A 23,069-nucleotide genomic window follows, 5' to 3' on the forward strand; every position below is an offset into this window, starting at 1 on the left:
TGGTCGTGCGGTAGCGTTCTCGCTTCCCACGCCCGGGTTCCCGGGTTCGATTCCCGGCGGGGTCAGGGATTTTCTCTGCCTCGTGATGGCTGGGTGTTGTGTGCTGTCCTTAGGTTAGTTAGGTTTAAGTAGTTCTAAGTTCTAGGGGACTTATGACCACAGCAGTTGAGTCCCATAGTGCTCAGAGCCATTTGAACCATCACTCCCAAGAAAGTGATGAAAACATAAGAGTTTATCACATATACTGAAAATAAAAAATTAAACTTTTCACTCGAGGGAAGACTTGAACCTGGGACCTGCCGTTCCGTAGCTGCTCTCGCTAACCACGAGATCGCCGGCCGAAGTGGCCGCGCGGTTCTGGCGCTGCAGTCTGGAGCCGCGAGACCGCTACGGTCGCAGGTTCGAATCCTGCCTCGGGCATGGATGTGTGTGATGTCCTTAGGTTAGTTAGGTTTAACTAGTTCTAAGTTCTAGGGGACTAATGACCTCAGCAGTTGAGTCCCATAGTGCTCAGAGCCATTTGAACCATTAACCACGAGATCACGGCGCTGCGAGAGTCCCATTGTCCTTGATGTTGCCTATCTTCGCGTGGACTACTCAGTTTGTAAATTTTACTAATTTTTTTTATAGTTCCACACAACTTCTTTCTCTTTTCTCGACTGATCTGTGTTCAGTTTTCCAAGGCCTATCCACTGTACCAACTTATAACTAAGTCTGAGGGGGGTGCGATGGGGAGGTTCCCTTGTGAGAAGAAACTTTTATGTATTTTTATTTCAGCTGGGAAAGGTTAGTCCCTTCAGACCCTCTTGCGTAGGTGTTCAAGTTCCAAAGTATACTATTTTCTTTTTCACAAAATACTCGCACATAAAATTTGAAATCTGTCATTTCTCAACGTTGTCTTCCTGCAGCCTCATACACTCTCCATAGCGTAAGCTAAAACAAACCTTTGATGCCCGTCACTCAATATTTGGCCTAGAGTGTGGCCCCAGCAGGCTCAAATCCAGACGCCGTTTCCTAAGTTGCGCCTTAGATGAGCCCCCCATCTACTATCCACTAAGAGAGGACCCACCAAGCGGCGTTTCTGGTGATTGGAAAAACTGGAGAATGCTTAACCGCATCAGAATTGGGGTGGCTCCCGTGAAATCTAATCTGATCAGATGGGGATTGTTGGACGAAAATGACGACAAATGCTACTGCGGCACTCGACAGGACATGGAACATCTTCTACAGTGCCCTGCCTGCCCCCACAGATGCACCCTCGACGATCTATGGCTGGCTAAAGAAGAAGCATTGGACATTGCCCAATACTGGGCAAACAAATTGTAGTTTCCGGACACGAAAAATTAAAGTAAAGTAAGTCCATAGCGTAGCCATTATGATTCTATATTATGAGAGGTGTAAAACAGGAAATAGGTCGTAACAAAATTATACTGTTACCAGGTTTCAACACCGACTAAAAGTGTCTTCAGAAATTCACGATTACCTAAAAAGATTATAAATAAACATTAACATGGATAAAACTAAAGAATACCCAGTTTTACTCCAAACAGATTTATTATTATTATTTATTATTTATCGTATGGCAATACAGACACATAAGAAACAGACATATCACTAATATAACAAACGTTAATAATTTCAACCAAACATCACTAATATAAAACTTCCTGGCAGATTAAAACTGTGTGCCGGGCCGAGACTCGAACTCGAGTTCGAATCTCGGTCCGGCACACAGTTCTAATCTGCCAGGAAGTTTCATATCAGCGGACACTCCGCTGCAGAGTGAAAATCTCATTCTGGGATCACTAATATAATCTATCGACTCTGGAACACTCTTCAACAATGTGGCTGATGGTCTGATTTTCTCCGCAGTCACACTGAGGGGATGGTATTTTACCCCATTTATGCAGGGAGTAAGCACATCTTCCAAGACGAGTTCGAATCCTAATTAGAGTGGACCACGTTTTGCGTGGCAGGTCAAAACCAGATCGTTTTTGTGTGATGCAAGGCATGTTATGATTCTGCCATGCGTTCCATTTTTCAGACCATGCGTTTGTGATACTGAAACCTTCTTGTACACAGGTCCTTGCTGCTCTTGTCGGCGGGTTCCTAGATCGAAGCCTATTAGTGTTTGCAGCCTCAGTGTCTTGGTGGATTGGCAGGGTTCGATTTCCCATGGCGTTTTTGTATTCACGTACAAGGGCGTCAGTACGTCGCAGGTGTGGCGGCGGGATGTGGCTTAATATTGGGAGCCATTGCGTTGGAGTGGGTTTAATTACTCCATAAATCATCCTTAGAGTGTTATGCAACTGGACATCCACCTTTTTTACATGTGGGCTGTTTAGCCAAATCAGAGCACAGTATTCCACAGCCGAGAATACAAATGCTAAAGCAGAGGTGCGGAGAGTGGAGGCCGCTTGCTCCCCGGGTAGTACCACAGTGCTTTTGAATAATGTTGTTTCTTGTCTTTAATTTTTCAGCAGTCTTTGTTAGGTGCTCTTTAAAAGATAGTGTTCTGTTCAGCGTCATGCCCAAGTACTTCGGAGTTTTATTATGCCTGAGAATGGTGTTTTCAAATCGAATGTTTAGTTCCTTTCCAGCGAGTTTGTTGTTGAGATGAAAGCAACTAACCTCTGTTTTGGAAACATTTGATTGAAGTCTCCACTTGCGGAAATATTCACCCATTATCTTCAGGTCTTTCGTTAGGATATCCTCAGATGCTTCAACTGTGCTACATCTTGTAGCGAGGGCCCAATCGTCAGCGTACCCGAACTTTCTTGATTGTGTTTCCGGCAGGTCTGCAGTATAGAGGCTAAACAGCAGTGGTGCGATCACTGATCCTTGCGGTAAGCCATGCTTTAGTTTTTTTGATGGAGCTGTAATCAGTGCCCATACTTATTTGGAACACCCTATCATTGAGCATGATTCTATTAAGCATACTATAGATTTCCCAGGAATTGCTCGAAGATTTTTGACATGATGCCTTCTCTCCACACAGTGTCGTAAGCTGCTGAGAGGTCAATAAAGGCCACTGATGTTTTCAATTTTCTCTGAAATCATGCCTCAATGTAAGTAGTGAGTGACAACACCTGGTCAGTACAACTTTTTCCTGACCAAAAGCCTGCCTGTTCAACTGGGATCGCCCTGAACAATTCTGGGCTAATTCTGTTATACAGGGTGTTACAAAAAGGTACGGCCAAACTTTCAGGAAACATTCCTCACACACAAATAAAGAAAATATGTTATGTGGACATGTGTCCGGAAACGCTTAATTTCCATGTTAGAGCTCATTTTAGTTTCGTCAGTATGTACTGTACTTCCTCGATTCACCGCCTGTTGGCCCAATAGAAGGAAAGTAATGTTGACTTCGGTGCTTGTGTTGACATGCGACTCATTGCTCTACAGTAGTAGCATCAAGCACATCAGTACGTAGGTTAGTGTTCATCACGAACTTGGTTTTGCAGTCAGTGCAAAGTTTACAAATGCGGAGTTGGCAGATGCCCATTTGATGTATGGATTAGCACGGGGCATTTGAAAGCTCTTCTCTACGCAACACCGGTACCAAATGTAGACACTCTTCGTGCTCGTATTGTGGACGGCTGTGATACAATACGCCATTCTCCAGGGCTGCATCAGCGCATCAGGGATTCCATGCAACGGAGGGTGGATGCATGTATCCTCGCTAACGGAGGACATTTTGAACATTTCCTGTAACAAAGAGTTTGAAGTCACGCTGGTACGTTCTGTTGCTGTGTGTTTTCATTCCATGATTAATGTGATTTGAAGAGAAGTAATAAAATGAGCTCTAACATGGAAAGTAAGCGTTTCCGGACACATGTCCACATAACATATTTTCTTTCTTTGTGTGTGAGGAATGTTTCCTGAAAGTTTGGCCGTACCTTTTTGCAACACCCTGTATATAAGCCTCTCTAGTGGCTCTGAGCACTATGGGACTTAACATCTGAGGTCATCAGTCCCCTAGAACTTAGAACTAATTAAACCTAACCAACCTACGGACAACACACCCATCCATGCCCGAGGCTGGATTCGAACCTGCGACCGTAGCAGCAGCGCGGTTCCGAACTGAAGCGCCTAGAACCGCTCGGCCACTCCGGCCGGCTAAGCCTCTCTAGTAATTTGTAAATTACAGACAGCGGGGCAATTGGTCTGTAGCTTTTTGGGTTGTCGGCTGGCTTTCCAGGCTTTAGAATACCTATTACCCTAGAGAGTTTGAGTTCTTGTGGGATATTGCCAGTTTGCATGATGTTTGTGAAAAATCGAGCCAGCAATACTTTTGTATACTTGCCACAGTTTATTATGAATTCAGGGTGAACGTTGTCGAAACGTGATGCCTTTGTTGGTTTTACATGTGTTAGAGCTTTTTCTATGTCTTCGCTAGAGAAAGGGCGAGAGTATTTAGTTTCTGTTGTTTCATTTTTTAAGATTTTGAATTCTCGCTTCGCTTGAATTGTATGTGTTTTATCCTTTGGTGTCCTAGACGTGTTACCTAGATGTGCAGCTATTGCATTTGGTCTTACAGCTGCTTTTTGTCGTTGCGCTGGTGGGCCGCTACCTAGTTTTCTCAGCAGTGACCATGCTTGCCTGCTAGATGTTTGGAAATTGAGGCTTGCTACAGTGTCCGTCCACTTTTGTCTTCTGGCAGCATCCAAGCTGTGAAGCAGTTCATCGGCTATTTCCTGATCTCCGGATTCAAGGCAGCTCTGGTACAGTTCTTTGCTGGTTTGGGACCATCCAGGAATGTATTCTTTGCGGTACCCTCTTGGTATGTGCTTCTTGGCCGTGCTTAGATTTATAAGAAGACTGTACTCACACGTAGTATCAGAAAAATCAATTTAAGAGCAATAATGCTCCCGTCACATAAAGTACGTCATTGAGAAGCTAATGTTAAAACCACGTAAAATCAAATACATTGAAACTGACACAAAGCTGATACTGCCAGTAAAACTATAGCTACACGAAGTAGCACGACGAGCGCCGTTAGGGGCTGTGGAAGATGTAGGTTACTGGGGGTGGCATCAGCATGACAGGCTCACATCCCAAAGCTGCCTCAGCGTGGACGCGAAACAATTCTGCCGTCTAGTAACAATCGCCGATAACTGTTGCCGACTTGTTGAAAGATATTTTAAATAACATACACACTACTGGCCATTAAAATTGCTACACCAAGAAGAAATGCAGGTGATAAACGGGTATTCATTGGACAAATATATTATACTAGAACTGTCATGTGATAACATTTTCACGCACTTTAGGTGCATAGATCCTGAGACATCAGTACCCAGAACAAGAACCTCTGGCCGTAATAACGGCCTTCATACGCGTGGGCATTGAGTCAAACAGAGCTTGGATGGCGTGTACAGGTACAGCTACCCATGCAGCTTCGACACGATACCACAGATCATCCAGAGTAGTGACTGGCGTATTGTGACGAGCCAGTTGCTCGGCCACCATTGACCAGACGTTTTCAATTGATGAGAGATCTGGAGAATGTGCTGGCCAGGGCAACAGTCGAACATTTTCTGAATCCAGAAAGGCCCGTACAGGACCTGCAACATGCGGTCGTGCATTATCCTGCTGAAATGTAGGGTTTCGCTGGGATCGAATGAAGGGTAGAGCCACGTGTCATAACACACCTAAAATGTAACGTCCACTGTTCAAAGTGCCGTCAATGTGAACAAGAGGTGACCGAGACGTGTAACCAATGGCACCCCATACCATCACACCGGGTGATACGCCAGTATGCCGATGACGAATACACGCTTGAAATGTGCGTTCACCGCGATGTCGCCAAACACGGATGCGACCATCATGATGCTGTAAACAGAACCTGGATTCATCCGAAAAAATGACGTTCTGCCATTCGTGCACCCAGGTTCGTCGTTGAGTACACCATCGCAGGCGCTCCTGTCTGTCATGCAGCGTCAAGGGTAACCGCAGCCACGGTCTCCGAGCTGATAGTCCACGCTGCTGCAAACGTCGTCGAACTGTTCGTGCAGATGGTTGTCGTCTTGCAAACGTCCCCACCTGTTGACTCAGGGATCGAGACGTGGCTGCACGATCCGTTACAGCCCTGTGGATAAGATGCCCGTCATCTCGACTGCTAGTGATACGAGGCCGTTGGGATCCAGCACGGCGTTCCGTATTACCCTCCTGAACCCACCGATTCCATATTCTGCTAACAGTCATTGGATCTCGACCAACGCGAGCAGCAGTGTCGCGATACGATAAACCGCAATCGCGATAGGCTACAATCCGACCTTTATCAAAGTCGGAAACGTGATGGTACGCATTTCTCCTCCTTACACGAGGCATCACAACAACGTTTCACGAGGCAACGCCGGTCAACTGCTATTTGTGTATGAGAAATCGGTTGGAAACTTTCCTCATGTCAGCACCACCGACGCCAACCTTGTGTGAATGCTCTGAAAAGCTAATCATTTGCACATCACAGCATCTTCTTCCTGTCGGTTAAATTTCGTGTCTGTGGCACGTCATCTTTGTGGTGTAGCAAATTTAATGGCCAGTAGTGTACGTTCGCCCATATCAGATGTTTCGGTTTCTTCTGAGATTATTTTTCATCACTCGGCTACCGTCATGTCTGTGGAAAAACAGAAACTACCAACCTCTCGCAGAGGGTGCGGTGTGGCACGTTACTTTTTACCGCCCTGCCAGTGTCCAGCAATGTTCATTTGTCTAGCTAAAAGCTGTAGTAGAAAATACTAGACCACTACTGTCTACTGCAGGTCGCAACATACCTAGAATTGTCCGGTAAACGGGATGTGGCTCGTTACTGAAATAAAAGTTTTAACTTGGCAATGTAAATTTTCAGGTGTATTTTTACGATAAAGATCACAGTTAATACTGCCAAGTCCGTACTAAATGCAACACAATGTAAAGTTCACACGCAATCCACAATCACACACGTAGCCAGTTTATGGTATTTACACCCGTTACCGAAGTTAATAGAGTTCACCGGATCGTTTAGTTATGAAAATGCTCGCTCAAATGTTGTGCACTCAGGTCTACACGTAATACCTGTTCCAGTCTTAGATTGCACAACACGCCACGCGGTTTTAACTAACAGTCAAAAGCAATAATTTTGATGTTCCGTCCGAAATTCCACACGACTTCCTCTATACCGTTCACTTAAGTACGCTTTGTACTACTTCGCGAACTCGTGATTAGCATTTTTCTGCGATTTTATAGTACTTTCGTCGGAGCTGCTTTCAACGATATGTTACCAGTTCGAATCCTCAGCCCCGACTGACCTAGATCACACCAAAGGCTTTGTTCCCAGCACAGATTGGCGCGCGCCTGCATTTTTCTGATTGGCTGATATCACAAACAGCAAATCAGGTTTCAGTATTATCCCGCGCTAACCCGCGCTTTACTTCACTGACCAATCATAGTAAAACACTTCTTTCTATGACAATTGATAAATAAATAAATGTAGAAAAGTATCAAATAAAAATTTACTCCTTCCGAAATTACCGATTAATTTGTGCTCTGCTCACGATTTATTAGTACCATAAACTGACTGCACATTTAATTATAGTAAATCCCCTGTATAGTTTAACTGGTACTTCGTGAATAAACAAAACAATTTCCATTTACTTCTGTTCTTCTTCACTCATACAGCACTTACACTGCTAATTACTACACATATAAAACAATTATAATTATGCAGATACATTAAATATTAATCAAACATAACTTTACAACATTGTTTTGACCACGACTGCTAGCACTGTCCGTCAACTGCTGACCTCTGCCGCCTACTAGTACAACTACGTGCAGCTCTGTAACTCAGGTCCATGTCAGCTGGTGACATCTGTCGATGACTCATGCCTATAACAATATCGTCCTAACAAGTGACAGAAGCGATGCGAAGGGGCTACGCCTCAAGGGCAAGAACGGTCCAACGTGGGCGGTTCCCTTGTGTGTGTCACCTGTACGGCGTCCCGGGGTGCAACAGAGGCCGAGCGGCAGGTTGTGGTCGCTACTCGCGCGGACAGCCCGCACCTTCACGCCCGCACTTGTGACAGTGTGGGCGGTGGGAGACGCTGCGACTCACCTGCTGGCGGTCGAGGCAGGCGAAGAAGGCGACCTCGTCGCTGTGGCGGCAGCTGGTGGCCAGGTCGTGGCGAGCCGCAGCCGTGACGCACGCCTGTTGGCAACCCGCGGACTGCGGCAGGCCGCAGCACTCGCGTCCCCACCACGCCTCCCCGCGGACCATGTCTGTAACACGGGGCGCCGGCCCTGCTGCACAAAACCTGCCTCGGCAAGAGACGAGACTAACAGACACAAAAGTGTGGAATACGAGTTGTTGTTGTTGTTGTGGTCTTCAATCCTGAGACACTGGTTTGATGCAGCTCTCCATGCTACTCTATCCTGTGCAAGCCTCTTCATCTCCCAGTACCTACTGCAGCCTACATCCTTCTGAATCTGCTTAGTGTATTCAGCTCTTGGTCTCCGTCTGCGATTTTTACCCTCCACGCTGCCCTACAGTACTAAATTGGTGATCCCTTGATGCCCCAGAACATGTCCTACCAACCGATCCCTCCTTCTATTCAAGTTGTACCACAAGCTCCTCTTCTCCCCAATTCTATTCAATACCTACTCATTAGTTATGTGATCAACCCATCTAATCTTCAGCATTCTTCTGTAGCACCACAAAAAAATTAGCAACTACCATTGGACTCCACTCTTTGCTTGCAATGTACTCTACTCTACATTTAAGATTTGCCTCATAATCACTTTGAGTATTGTAACTCACCACTGGTTTTCTTACTAATTATTGAGTGGCAGCCTATGGAGGTTCACTTACTTTCACTAGCAGGAGCTTCTTTTGATTATTATTATTTCTTTTGTTCCAGCCTCCTATGATGTCATATCCTGTCCACATTCACTCTTATTTTTCTTTGACGACGTAACCTTCTCTGAATAGTTTTACCCATTATTTCAAATAGATTTAGGCCAACCTGAATTTTAGGAACAATTCCTTCACTGATTGAATTTATTAAGGTCGCAACGGATAACGCTTTGGTATTCTATGGGGCAGTCAGAGAAAGCTACGTGTTGTTAGCTAAACTTGAGCCAAGCACTTCGGATTTTAGGAGCGTAATCATCAATACTACAAATGTGACACTATTTTCAGATGTATTGAAAATAAATTAACAATCACGCAAATAGCTTCAAATGATAAAATATTTATTTTTGACTAATACTTATCATGTTAACAGTAGTCTTTTTGTATTTAATAGATGTACAAAACATTCCTGGTGCTTTTATATACAATCCTATGGCTTTCTCATACGAGAATAACAAGCCACGTTGGCCTTAATCTGTAGAGTGCTGTGGGGTGGGAAAATCTGGGGAGAACGTGGCCACTGCTCAAGTTTGTAACACAGACATTCACATGCACTAATTCACACGGCAAACAAAATGTCGACACCAGTTATTAGTGGGAAGAATTGTATGCACCTCGTGGCTGGCATTGAGCAGGATTTTGATGGCTGCATATCTTTGCGTGAAGCGCTTGGAATCAAATCCAGTCATATTGCCGAATATACGCTCTATAGAGTTTTATTGATAATTTAAAATGTTCCGCACAAATAAAATAAAACGGCAGACAGTAACTTTTAAGGCTTGGGCTGCGCTTTGAATCTATAGACCGCGTTGTCGCGCCTAACGGAAATCACACTATTATGACGCTGATTAACTGAACCAAAAAGTGTAACTAGAACATAAATGGTAATTTTAAAAATGGCTAGGAGAAGAAATTGTTGATATTAACAAATTGTTATTAACTGACTCAAATACCTTTTGTCTCTTGTTCGACACAGGCGTTCTGAAGGAACGTCTGGTTCCTTACCTGTCTTCAGAACAACTCCACCTGTAGACGTCGCGCGGAGCTCTCTCCCAACCGCCCGAGGTGCTGGGGGAGGCCCATGACCAACCTCTGCTAGGAAAACGTTTTGCTTTTATCATCTTTGGCCAAGCCCTCTTGTTCCTCCTCTCTGCCTTCCACCGACACCGTTTAGGTTGGTAGAAGCTTAAGAAACCCACCCCTTCTCTGGTTCTTCTGCATTCAAATCATTCAAACTTGACCACACACTTTCAGAAAGGGTGAAAAATGGAAATCAGGACACAGGACGTGCACATAAGAATGAAAAAAAAACAAGAAATGTGTAGACCCATATTGCTTCTACAGGCATGCGGTTGTTGGGGCTGAGATTAATTAGTTGCATCACTCATTTTTTTAAATAATGTAATGACACCTATTGAGATATTACAGTATCATTCAGCTTTTATTTCCCTTGCTTACTCGGACGAATTACTTCTTGTGTATTGAACCCCTGTTAACTGAAATAGACAACCCATCAATCCTGTAAAGCTCTATCTCCCTTCCAATAATAAGAAATGCGCCTGTAATACCCGAGTAGTTGATTTACTTAATCAGTTCCCTCTTTGATACATACAGAGAATCATACAGTTCTCCATTCGATACGACGGATTAAACCATCCTAGAATGGAACCATCCTAGATGGTACGAACCATCTTAGAATTGTGGACACTGCATTGAACAGTCCAGTGGCGCCAAGACGAAGGATTGCGTAGAGTTGTGGAAACTACGAGTTGCTTTACGAGCGAAGTTAGCGGCATATACAAATACAAGCCACTCTTTAAACGGAGCAAGAACATATTCTGAACGAAAGTAACCGATGACTCTGCAACAGTTGGGGTAACCAACATGATGCTTGACATCTCACTTTGTCAGCGATGAAATGTATGTATAACAGTTGTAACACCATAGCTCTACTGGTGTGCTGATTTATTTTTACTTTTGTTTCATTTAATGTTAAATCGCTGAGCTCCTGTAACTGTGTGCGATTGAATCGATAACATAAAACTGTATATTTCTTTCTTTGCACAAACTTTGAGTCATGGTCTGATTGTATGCTGTGTAGCATATCTGTCGTTTAAATGCTTTGTCCCATTTGGAGGGAATAAAACTTACTGTATATGATTGTAGTTTTGTGTGAATAATTTTTGGTAGAAATGTCAATATGTGCAAATGTTCTGTTTTATTTAATGTATTTGGTTGCTGTTATGTAAATTGCTGATCCTCACTTAGGGCTCTTAGCTATTCTATATGTAAGAGTTGTTGTGGTTCCCCCCGGGAATGGAACTGTGTAGCGCGCGCAAATTGTGGTTGGCCTAGGTGGAAAAGGTGGAACCGATAGTCAGTCGGGGACGAGCCAACAGTCAGAGATGAGCTACGAGTCCGTGCACTGCCGTGTAAAAGTTGCATAGTGCTGGTTTCGAGAGAGGCTTTTCTGTTATTTTCCAATGCCTCGGATGGATGGATAAATAGCTGGGCTATTCTGGAATTTGTATCTACCATCGCCACCAAGAAATGACAGAGTCCAGCAATTTAGTCTGCGAATCCACCTACCAACATGCAGTTGCCACCACATTGCGCAATCATTGCAACGTAGTACTATATTGATGTACAGTGAAGGATCAGCTTCATGGATGTGTTAGTGTGCTCAAATATAAGGTAAATTTTATCTGAATTTATGTACCTACCTTGATTTTTCTCCTCATCATAACACCTCTCAGGGTCCTCTCCGTTTGAACTAAAGTGATTACCGAGTGTCCTTACTGAAAGTACATTAAAACCCAGTTTTCTAATTAATGCCTCTTGAATATAGTAAAGTGAAAGTTAAAGTTAATGTGGCAAGAGAGTGAGTTAAAGTTAATGATGCTTGCTGAAATAATTTTCCTAGTAAAACTGCTTATTAATGTGTTGTTGCTAACTTCAAAATTAAAAGTTCTTAAGACTGAGGCTTATAAAGCAAATGATCACGTTGTTGTCTGTAGTAAATTCTAAAAGGTGAGTCAGTTTCTTGCAATTTTGTCAGTATTGTGTTTCGCTGTAGTAAAAGTGAGAAAGCTGCAGTTGTGAAACGTTATATGTTCATGATTACCAAGTGTTTGTATCTCTTGTGTGCATATTAACAGTATAAAGACCACTCAGTTTGTGTAAGCCCTGAAAGTGATAGTGTTTTTCTGTACCTGTTATAATGTTGCAAATAGTTTGTGCTACTCCAACTGTTAGTTTCACTCTTACCGTAAACATATGAGTGTGTCAGAGTTCATTGCACTCGCGTGTGGCCAAGTCTAGGTTGTGTTTGTCCGTTATAGTTACTTATAACTATTTTCTTCAACGAGAATGTTAATCATTCTTTTGCCTAGTTAGGCTGGCGACCGTTTTCCATTATCAGTTAAACAGTGCAGATAGGCAAAATTTTGCTTGTTACTGTTCAAACATTTACGTAATTCTGACTTTCATTTCCGATAAGCCACCTCTGTTAGGTACAACACGGTCAACTTAACAAAATTCCTCTCAGAGGGTAACACTGCTCTGTTGCTTTATACCATAGTTGCTTTTACAAAATAGTTTTATGTCACAACCTGTTTCTAGCATTGAGGTTAGGGTGCAGTAGTAACAGCGGACAGGAGTGTTACACGTGGCTTTTCCGTGACAGGACTATTTGTTCTGTTGGGGCATAATAAGTAATAAACCAAATTTGGTATTTGATTACGTAAGCTACGTAAATATGCTGTTGCAGTGTTATACGTGGCGCCGCGTGACAGGACGTTGTTCAATTTGCACTGACAAGGGGAAAAAAAAATTATAAATAGTTAGCATTTTACAAACATATAGTGAACATAAAACGTCCAGCGGCACGAACCTGTAATTTATTTGACAGAACGGGTAATGAAAGTTCAGCTTAAATTGAAAATAAAAGGTATTGATACTTAATATTAATTAAAATGGACAGGAAACTAGAAGTGAACCTAGATACGCGAGAGCAGAATGCGATCGAGAACAGTTCAGGCAGCACACCAACAGATGGCATTACGCGCGAGTTAAATTACGTACGCTACCACGCCGATGTCAATAAACAGATAGAAGCTATGAATGTCGCTCGTACTAAGGAAGACAATATGAGCGATGTTGTGGAAGACAGTGGCTATGTTAATGAATCGCGGGATATGTTCGAATCACCAGAAACTGAGAGGGAAGTAGGACTCGAACCTGAAAATGCGGTAGAAACCAAAAGTGAAAAGACACCAGATCTGACTGACTTACTTAGAATACTGTCTGCGCAATTTGCAGCACACAGTAACAATATTAATGCACAAATCGCAGCGCTGGGGCAACAAAATGCAGAACAAAGGCAGCTAATTACAATACAGGGTAGTGATACTAGTAAACAAATGCAAGAGCAGGGCAAGAATCTTAGTAAACAGATTGAGAAGGTTGATGTAAAAGTAGACATTGTGAGTAATGAAATTAAAAACCTCAAAAGCGAAATTACTGTCATCAGTGGCAATATTGCCAACATACAGGGACAAATTGATGACATTAATAAAAGATTTGACACTGAAGTAATTAAAATCCAAGATGAAATAAAACCCTTAGTCTGTACTAAAGTGGATGAAAAGGTATTCGGTATTAAATCCGAGATACAAACAGAATAAACAATCTGTAACAGAAAAAAAGTAGGGAACTAACCAAACAGATTGTGAATTGCGAAAAGAAATGTGAATATAACACTTCACAAATCCAAGGCAAAATGCATGACTTGGAAATAAAAATACAAACACGACCTACACATTTTACTGAAAGAATTCCTTTCAGTAAAATCTTAGAGGGCGAGGAAAAATTCGACCCTGCAAAGAGACATAACGGATGGCACCCCCTTGATTTTGTAAATAATTGCGAAAGAAATTTTCCTGAATATTTGTCCGACCAGGAAAAAATTAATGTCGTAATTAGTGCACTAACGGGAGAAGCAAAAAGGTGGGGGTTGAATCTGGATACGAACCACATGTCTTTTGAAAATTTTAAGCAAAAAATTATTGACGACTACTGGTCAGAACAAAAACAAGATCAGTTGTGGCGTGAATTTCTAATGGCCAGACTGTATGATGTCAGAGGTAGGCAAACCATGAAAGAATTCTGCGAATCATGGTACAGAAAACTGATACATTTGAAGGCTAGAAGGACTGAAGCTGAGATCGTTTGGGTTCCTTGGCAGAAACTGCCTGAGGATTCTAAACGATATGTTGGGAGTACACACAGAAGTTTTTCTGCGTTTCTGGGAAGGGTAGAGGATGAAGATCACTGGCGAAGAAATCGCGAGTCCCGTCCTCATAATAACAACAATCATTGGCGAGAAAGTAATGACGAAGCTGAACGACATGAAAATGATAGATATCGTGTAAACACGATTCAAAGAGGTCGTGCGAGAGGCAGGGGAAATTATACTATGCGCGGTAGAGGATACACAACGCGGAATTTCCAAAATAGAGAAGAAATGGAAAACTGAAAACCGCGTGTGTTACGGGCCGGATTCACGCGGAAACTGGTTTTGGGCCCAAAGAAAAGATGTCAAATATTAGATTCGAGAAGGAAAAATGTAAACTACGGGGCAGGAAGGTTAAGGACGCGCCTATAGCAGACGGGCGCGGAGTGATACATAGTGGCGTTCCCAGTGCGAAGTCACATGACCGTTCGTGCTCGGGCCAGCGGTTGCCGGAGCAGCGTACATTGCATTTGGCAGCAGACACAAATGGCAGACGTCAGAACAAGATGGCTGCCGTAGAGAGAGACAGAAGAGGCGGGATCAGACACTTCCGATGGCCGGTTTCAGTAGTAGGTGAATGTAGAAATGAAAATAAAGTTAATAAGTCATATGATAAAGATAACTCAGTATCGGATTCGTGCGAAAAGACTTTATTAAAGAATGAAAGGGAGACAGAAAAGGCGAGTGAAAAGGGAAATATTGGCACTGTTAATGATGTGTATGAGGTAAAAGACGTAGATGTGGGGGAAGTTAAGATGAATAAAGAGGAAAGGAAGGTAGAATATGCCACGCAAAAGACGTGTGCACAATTAAAAATAGGTGAAAATGATGTAAAGGAGGACGTTAGTGAACATGACATTATAAGCAGTGCAGGTGAAATTATTGTTGATGGAAAGGTGTTTAGTGGTTCTGATGTAGAATGGTGTGGTAGAAATTTCGCACGATTGCCTGAAATTGATAGTAAGGAAGAAAATGAAATGAAGGTTATCGAAATATATGACGATTATACTAAATATGAAGTTAAGGCCGAAATCGTTCAAAGTGGTATAACAGAAGTGTCTGACAGTCCAAACGATGTGCATTGTGTAGAAAATGAGTCGAAAAACGAAGTGGCTGAAACATCGAATGTTGAACTGCTCCACTGTTTAAAGGTCGCTTTCCTGCTCGAATCTGATGACGAAAATGAAATCAGTGATAGCTCAGATGATGAAGGGTATATGAATACAGATAAAAATGGGTATACTAACTTTCCCTATTGTTCAAAAGTCGCGTACTTAAGTGAATCTGATGGTGAGCAAGAGAGTAGTGATGACTCCAGTGAAGATGAATTTTCAGGTGTAAACGAAAGTGAATATACTTTTACTGAAAGAGGGTATGAGAAAATTAGTGAAAATTTTCCAGAGCAAGTTACAGTAAATATAACTGGGCCAAAACCGAAGGAATTATTCAGTAATGTAACACAGGGGCATAATTTGCAGGAACCTCTAGATGATACTATACTGGGGCAAGCCTTAACCAATGTTTTGAATAAGTGTGAATTACAGGAACAAAAAGGACCATCTGATAAAATAATAGCAGGACAGGAGATGTTGTATCTTGCTAAAGACTTTGAAATTCCAAAACCTAAAGAGCCACCTGATGAAACAAAACGTTGGCAAGATCTGAATAGCTTAGTGAAAGATGTAGAAAATAGGAGGCCTAAAAAGCCACCAGACTTAAGTAACTGTTTTATGAACCCTAAAAGACTGCCTTGTTAATAAAGGGACTGGGGGCAGGATGCTGTATTTGTATATATTATTAATATTATGCAAGACTTTATTATTATTGTATCTGAATGTTACCTGAAAGTGAGTTATTGTTTTGTTGAAGTTGAGACCTGGGGCAGGTGTTGCTTATTTACAGTAGTGTACTGTTTGACTTTGCTTAGGAATTGTTTCATTTTCAATTGGATACTTATTGTTGCCAGCCTAATTATGAAGATAGGGGCATGTAGTGTGGCAAACCTTAAAACTTTATGAATAATGATGCTCATGGTCACTTAATGAAAGTGCAAAGAACTCCACAAGATAATAATTTATTTCTAATATACTTAAAAATCACAAAGGGCTTATGTTTGCAGTGTGTGGTTTACTTAAAGATACATGTCCTCAGATGAGGGTTGTTCACCCTCAGGGGGCACGCACTCTTTGCATTGTCAGGTGCCTGACGAGGACCAGGGACCCGAGTCGTTGCCAGCACTACTTCCGTATCTTTTCGTGCTGCCAACCTTCCTCTTCATCATTCAGAACTTTTACTATCTTCTTTCCTTCTTCTCTATCAAAGTAAAATGAATAGTGTAGAAATAATGTAACATACTGTGTATTGTTTTTGGACAAATAAATGGATAAATAATTTGGGTACACTAGAAAATGACTAAGAATAATGAAAGTATAGTGGGTACAGTAAAAAGGAATAGGAACATGCAGTTAAAGTAAATGGATAAATGGTTATATGCAGAAAGATGCAAGTGTGAATAAAGGTAACGTTTAAAGTGAATAATCTAATATGATTAATGTCTAAAGATGGTTGTACAGAAATGGGTAAGAACGGTGATGAAAAATATGTGTGCTTAAAACTGAGGAGATGAACCTGGCGAATGTATGTGAAATAGATGTGTGAGGTATGTGTCTAGTGCCACAAAGGGTTGACAGAAATCACTTGCAATAGGATTTAAAGTTATTGTTCTGATCTTGACATATCTGATGACCTAAATGTGTGAAAAATAGTTAAAATAAATACTGACTTCATAAGAAATATTACTGAGTAAGAAAGTGGGGAGAAAAACCACAAATCTGGGATTCTCAGATAACTCCTGAACATTGTCCTTATACCAAAAATGTCATTTAAAATTTACTCAACTAATGATGTGTATATTGCCTGATGTTGTCATTTGAAAAGAAATAGTTTTGTTGCCAGTGCCTAATTACTATTTCAAAGTTGCAGGTTATATGTTTTGTACCATTAAAGCAAAATTTACCACAGATGTGACATAAAGATGAAAAAACCTGGAGATGACGACAATAAACTGCTTAAAAATATGCTGTTGGGCAGAAAAACAAGACAAAACAACAAAAATGCTGTGGTCCTGAAGTTGAGGGCTACCAAAAATGCTGTGTTGAGCAGTAGCCAAAGGACTTGCCATTATGGGGCAAATGGTTGATAAGTGGTCATGAACTGCCAAACCTAGAGGATGGGGCAGTGTACTAATTGAAAAATGTTTTAGTGTTCTTAATCTAAATTGTGTTTTTGTGTCTAAATATTTATAGACAGAGACTGACAAGCTAATGAGAGGTAGAATGTGTAACATGGACTGCTAGTGCTGAGGCAAGCAGTGAACTTAGTTAGGTTTATTGGTCAATGTGTTATGAACTGACTATTCTTTCTGAAGTCAGTGAAAATTTATCAAAAAATATATATGCATTCTCATTCAAATGGATGTAGATGTTTTGATGCTAGCTTTTTTGGAACAACTTAAAGTTTTGGACTGTCTGTTTTAAAACACAGCAGTAATGATTAAAGATAGGTTTTGAATAGGTTAATGTGTTCATGTGCAACAAACATTTTGGACTGCTATTAATGAAGAGCAGCTTTAAATTTAATTGTTTTGAGAGAACCTTGAAAAGCTAATTTTGTGTTTAAGCAATCATTTCTCATAGCTGTTTTGTGTAGATATTGGTACATATGTGGATGCAAAATGAATTTTTTTTTTACATTCCATTAATTGCTGAACCTTGCAAAATGTACTATGATCATTAACATGCTTGTGTGTCTGGATATTCACATTCCTTTAAAAATATTGAAAGACAAACTTCTGCTATGCTAAGTTAAAATGTTCTGTGCTATTGTATATGTGTTTAATTTTTATAATTATTTAAAGGCTTTACCGATTCTACTTACATGTAGATCAGTTTGTGTACTGTTTGTCAGTTATTTGAACTGTGTGTGTATGAAATGAACATGCTTAAAGATATTTTGTGTAATGATGAAAATTAGTTTCCTTAAACTAGTGTGAATATGAAAATTTCTGTAAATGTATTATTTTGAGGATGTTTTTGGAAGAAATGTATGCATTTCTTAGTGTATATACTGTATATTTGTAATGTGTGTTCTTTTTTTTTTTCTCTCCCAACTGAAGTTGGATGAAATTTCTTTTGTTTGCAGCCAACACCACTTAGGTGTTATAGATGTTTCCTTGAAGTATCCCTTACAGGAAACATCAACGAAACATGGGGCATGTGTAACACCATAGCTCTACTGGTGTGCTGATTTATTTTTACTTTTGTTTCATTTAATGTTAAATCGCTGAGCTCCTGTAACTGTGTGCGATTGAATCGATAACATAAAACTGTATATTTCTTTCTTTGCACAAACTTTGAGTCATGGTCTGATTGTATGCTGTGTAGCATATCTCTCGTTTAAATGCTTTGTCCCATTTGGAGGGAATAAAACTTACTGTATATGATTGTAATTTTGTGTGAATAATTTTTAGTAGAAATGTCAATATGTGCAAATGTTCTGTTTTATTTAATGTATTTGGTTGCTGTTATGTAAATTGCTGATCCTCACTTAGGGCTCTTAGCTAGTCTATATGTAAGAGTTGTTGTGGTTCCCCCCGGGAATGGAACTGTGTAGCGCGCGCAAATTGTGGTTGGCCTAGGTGGAAAAGGTGGAACCGATAGTCAGTCGGGGACGAGCCAACAGTCAGAGATGAGCTACGAGTCCGTGCACTGCCGTGTAAAAGTTGCATAGTGCTGGTTTCGAGAGAGGCTTTTCTGTTATTTTCCAATGCCTCGGATGGATGGATAAATAGCTGGGCTATTCTGGAATTTGTATCTACCATCACCACCAAGAAATGACAGAGTCCAGCAATTTAGTCTGCGAATCCACCTACCAACATGCAGTTGCCACCACATTGCGCAATCATTGCAACGTAGTACTATATTGATGTACAGTGAAGGATCAGCTTCATGGATGTGTTAGTGTGCTCAAATATAAGGTAAATTTTATCTGAATTTATGTACCTACCTTGATTTTTCTCCTCATCATAACACCTCTCAGGGTCCTCTCCGTTTGAACTAAAGTGATTACCGAGTGTCCTTACTGAAAGTACATTAAAACCCAGTTTTCTAATTAATGCCTCTTGAATGTAGTAAAGTGAAAGTTAAAGTTAATGTGGCAAGAGAGTGAGTTAAAGTTAATGATGCTTGCTGAAATAATTTTCCTAGTAAAACTGCTTATTAATGTGTTGTTGCTAACTTCAAAATTAAAAGTTCTTAAGACTGAGGCTTATAAAGCAAATGATCACGTTGTTGTCTGTAGTAAATTCTAAAAGGTGAGTCAGTTTCTTGCAATTTTGTCAGTATTGTGTTTCGCTGTAGTAAAAGTGAGAAAGCTGCAGTTGTGAAACGTTATATGTTCATGATTACCAAGTGTTTGTATCTCTTGTGTGCATATTAACAGTATAAAGACCACTCAGTTTGTGTAAGCCCTGAAAGTGATAGTGTTTTTCTGTACCTGTTATAATGTTGCAAATAGTTTGTGCTACTCCAACTGTTAGTTTCACTCTTACCGTAAACATATGAGTGTGTCAGAGTTCATTGCACTCGCGTGTGGCCAAGTCTAGGTTGTGTTTGTCCGTTATAGTTACTTATAACTATTTTCTTCAACGAGAATGTTAATCATTCTTTTGCCTAGTTAGGCTGGCGACCGTTTTCCATTATCAGTTAAACAGTGCAGATAGGCAAAATTTTGCTTGTTACTGTTCAAACATTTACGTAATTCTGACTTTCATTTCCGATAAGCCACCTCTGTTAGGTACAACACGGTCAACTTAACAAAATTCCTCTCAGAGGGTAACACTGCTCTGTTGCTTTATACCATAGTTGCTTTTACAAAATAGTTTTATGTCACAACCTGTTTCTAGCATTGAGGTTAGGGTGCAGTAGTAACAGCGGACAGGAGTGTTATACGTGGCTTTTCCGTGACAGGACTATTTGTTCTGTTGGGGCATAATAAGTAATAAACCAAATTTGGTATTTGATTACGTAAGCTACGTAAATATGCTGTTGTAGTGTTATACTGTGTCAGGTGTTTCGTTGTGAGCTGAGCTAGTGTTGAAGTGGAAGCTCATTCTCATGATATTCGCTGTATGGTAACATGTTGCATATGAAGTTCCTGACACGTACTACGGCATCCAAAGCGATTGATTACAATAGGATAGTAATGAATCACTTTAAAATAGACACGACTATAGAACCAAAATTGCAATAGTGCCAAAATAAATAGCCGGCCGGTGTGGCCGAGCGGTTCTAGCCGCTACAGTCTGGAGCCGTGCGACCGCTACGGTCGCAGGTTCGAATCCTGCCTCAGGCATGGATGTGTGTGATGTCCTTAGGTTAGTTCGGTTTAAGTAGTTCTAAGTTCTAGAGGACTGATGACTTCAGAAGTTAAGTCCCTTAGTGCTCAGAGCCATTTGAACCAGCCAAAAGAAAATAAAAGAACACTCAAGTAGTGCAAGTGTTACCATTTAGGCAAGTAAGGATTATGCTATGGTTCTGTTAATATTCTTTTTTTTTACTGTAACCTGTCTGTCCTTTTGGTAAGTAATTTCGTGTTTCACTGTGGACAAGTTTGTCCAGATATTCTGCTGTGTGCATCCGGCTGACGGAACAAGAACCAGATCTTCAAGAGTGAAATAGTCAGAAAAGCAAATGAACTCTGTTATGTCAATCTACGGTATTTTGAGGTAACATGAAGTTGGCTACAGTAGTATTCAACATATGATTTATGAGGAATGTTAATTACACTACTGGCCATTAAAATTGCTACACCATGAAGATGACGTGCTACAGAGGCGATATTTAACCGACAGGAAGAAGATGCTGTGATATGCAAATGGTTAGCTTCTCGCAGCATTCACACATGGTTGGCGCCGGTGGCGACACCTACAACGTGCTGACATGAGGAAAGTTTCCAACCGATTTCTCATACGCAAACAGCAGTTGACCGGCGTTGCCTGGTGAAACGTTGTTGTGATACCTCGTGTAAGGAGGAGAAAGCGTACCATCAAGTTTGCGACTTTGATAAAGGTCGGATTGTAGCCTATCTCGATTGCTGTTTATCGTATCGCGACATTGCTGCTCGCGTTGGTCGAGATTGAATGACTGTTAGCAGAATATGGAATCGGTGGGTTCAGGAGGGTAATACGGAACGCCGTGCTGGATCCCAGCGGCCTCGTGTCACTAGCAGTCGAGATGACAGGCATCTTATCCGCATGGCTGTAACGGATCGTGCAGCCACGTCTCGATCCCTGAGTCTACAGATGGGGACGTTGGCAAGACAACAACCATCTGCACGAACAGTTCGACGTTTGCAACAGCATGGACTATCAGCTCGGAGGCCACGGCTGCTGATACCCTTGACGCTGCATCACAGACAGGTGCGCCTGCGATGGTGTACTCAACGACGAACGTGGGTGCACGAATGCAAAACTTCATTTTTTCGGATGAATCCAGGTTCTGTTTACAGCATCATGGTGGTCGCATCTATGTTTGGCGACATCGCGGAGAACGCACATTGGAAGCGTGTATTCGTTATCGCCATACTGGTGTATCAGCCGGCGTGATGGTATGGGGTGCCATTGGTTACACGTCTCGGTCACCTCTTGTTCGCATTGACGGCACTTTGAACAGTGGACGTTACATTTCAGATGTGTTACGATCCGTGGCTCTACCCTTCATTCGATCCCTGCGAAATTCTACATTTCAGCAGGATAATGCACGACCGCATGTTGCAGTTCCATTACGGGCCTTTCTGGATACAGAAAATGTTCGGCTGCTGCACTGGCCAGCACATTCTTCAGATCTCTCACCAATTGAAAACGTCTGGTCAATGGTGGCCGAGCAACTGGCTCGTCACAATACGCCAGTCACTACTCTTGATGAACTGTGGTATCGTGTTGAAGCTGCATGGGCAGTTGTACCTCTACACGCCATCCAAGCTCTGTTTGACTCAATGCCCAGGCGTACAAGTCCGTTATTACGGCAAGATTTGGTTGTTCTGGGTACTAAAAATGGTTCAAATGGCTCTGAGCACTATGGGACTCAACTGCTGTGGTCATAAGTCCCCTAGAACTTAGAACTACTTAAACCTAACTAACCTAAGGACAGCACACAACACCCAGCCATCACGAGGCAGAGAAAATCCCTGACCCCGCCGGGAATCGAACCCGGGAACCCGGGCGTGGGAAGCGAGAACGCTACCGCACGACCACGAGATGCGGGCTGTTCTGGGTACTGATTTCTCAGGATCTATGCACCCAACTTGCGTGAAAATGTAATCACATGTTAGTTCTAGTGTAATATATTTGTCCAATGAATACCCATTTATCATCTGCAATTCTTCTTGGTGTAGCAATTTTTATGGCTAATAGTGTAGAATTGTTTTTTTTTATTAGTGGAGCCTGTGAGTGGAGTCTTAAGGAAAAATGGTATTGTTTAAAAAGAGTACAAGGCGGGGAGGAAGAGCCACATTCCAAATACAGTGAAGAGTCGAAGAAACTGGTAGAGTCTATCTAGACGTATCAGGCGTCCCATATCATTCCAGCTGCACATGCCCCACACCATAATAGAGCCTTCACCAGCTATAACAGTCACCTGCTGACATGCGGCCGGCCGCGGTGGTCTAGCGGTTCAGGCGCTCAGTCCGGAACCGCGGGACTGCTACGGTCGCAGGTTCGAATCCTGCCTCGGGCATGGATGTGTGTGATGTCCTTAGGTTAGTTAGGTTTAAGTAGTTCAAAGTTCTAGGGGACTGATGACCACAGCAGTTGAGTCCCATAGTGCTCAG

At 41.8% G+C, this 23,069-nt stretch overlaps 1 protein-coding gene across 1 annotated transcript in view; it reads right to left on the reverse strand.

Annotated features, from left to right (window-relative positions):
* Positions 1 to 23,069, reverse strand: part of LOC126234308 (reversion-inducing cysteine-rich protein with Kazal motifs-like) — a 354,561-nt gene that overhangs the window by 110,306 nt on the left and 221,186 nt on the right. Inside the window, exon 5 of the mRNA XM_049942994.1 lies at positions 8,096 to 8,259. Coding sequence (XP_049798951.1) covers positions 8,096 to 8,259 — 164 coding nt within the window. The remainder of the gene's footprint in view (positions 1 to 8,095; positions 8,260 to 23,069) is intronic.

Source organism: Schistocerca nitens, chromosome 2 (assembly GCF_023898315.1).
Source record: "Schistocerca nitens isolate TAMUIC-IGC-003100 chromosome 2, iqSchNite1.1, whole genome shotgun sequence".
Taxonomy (NCBI): domain Eukaryota; kingdom Metazoa; phylum Arthropoda; class Insecta; order Orthoptera; family Acrididae; genus Schistocerca; species Schistocerca nitens.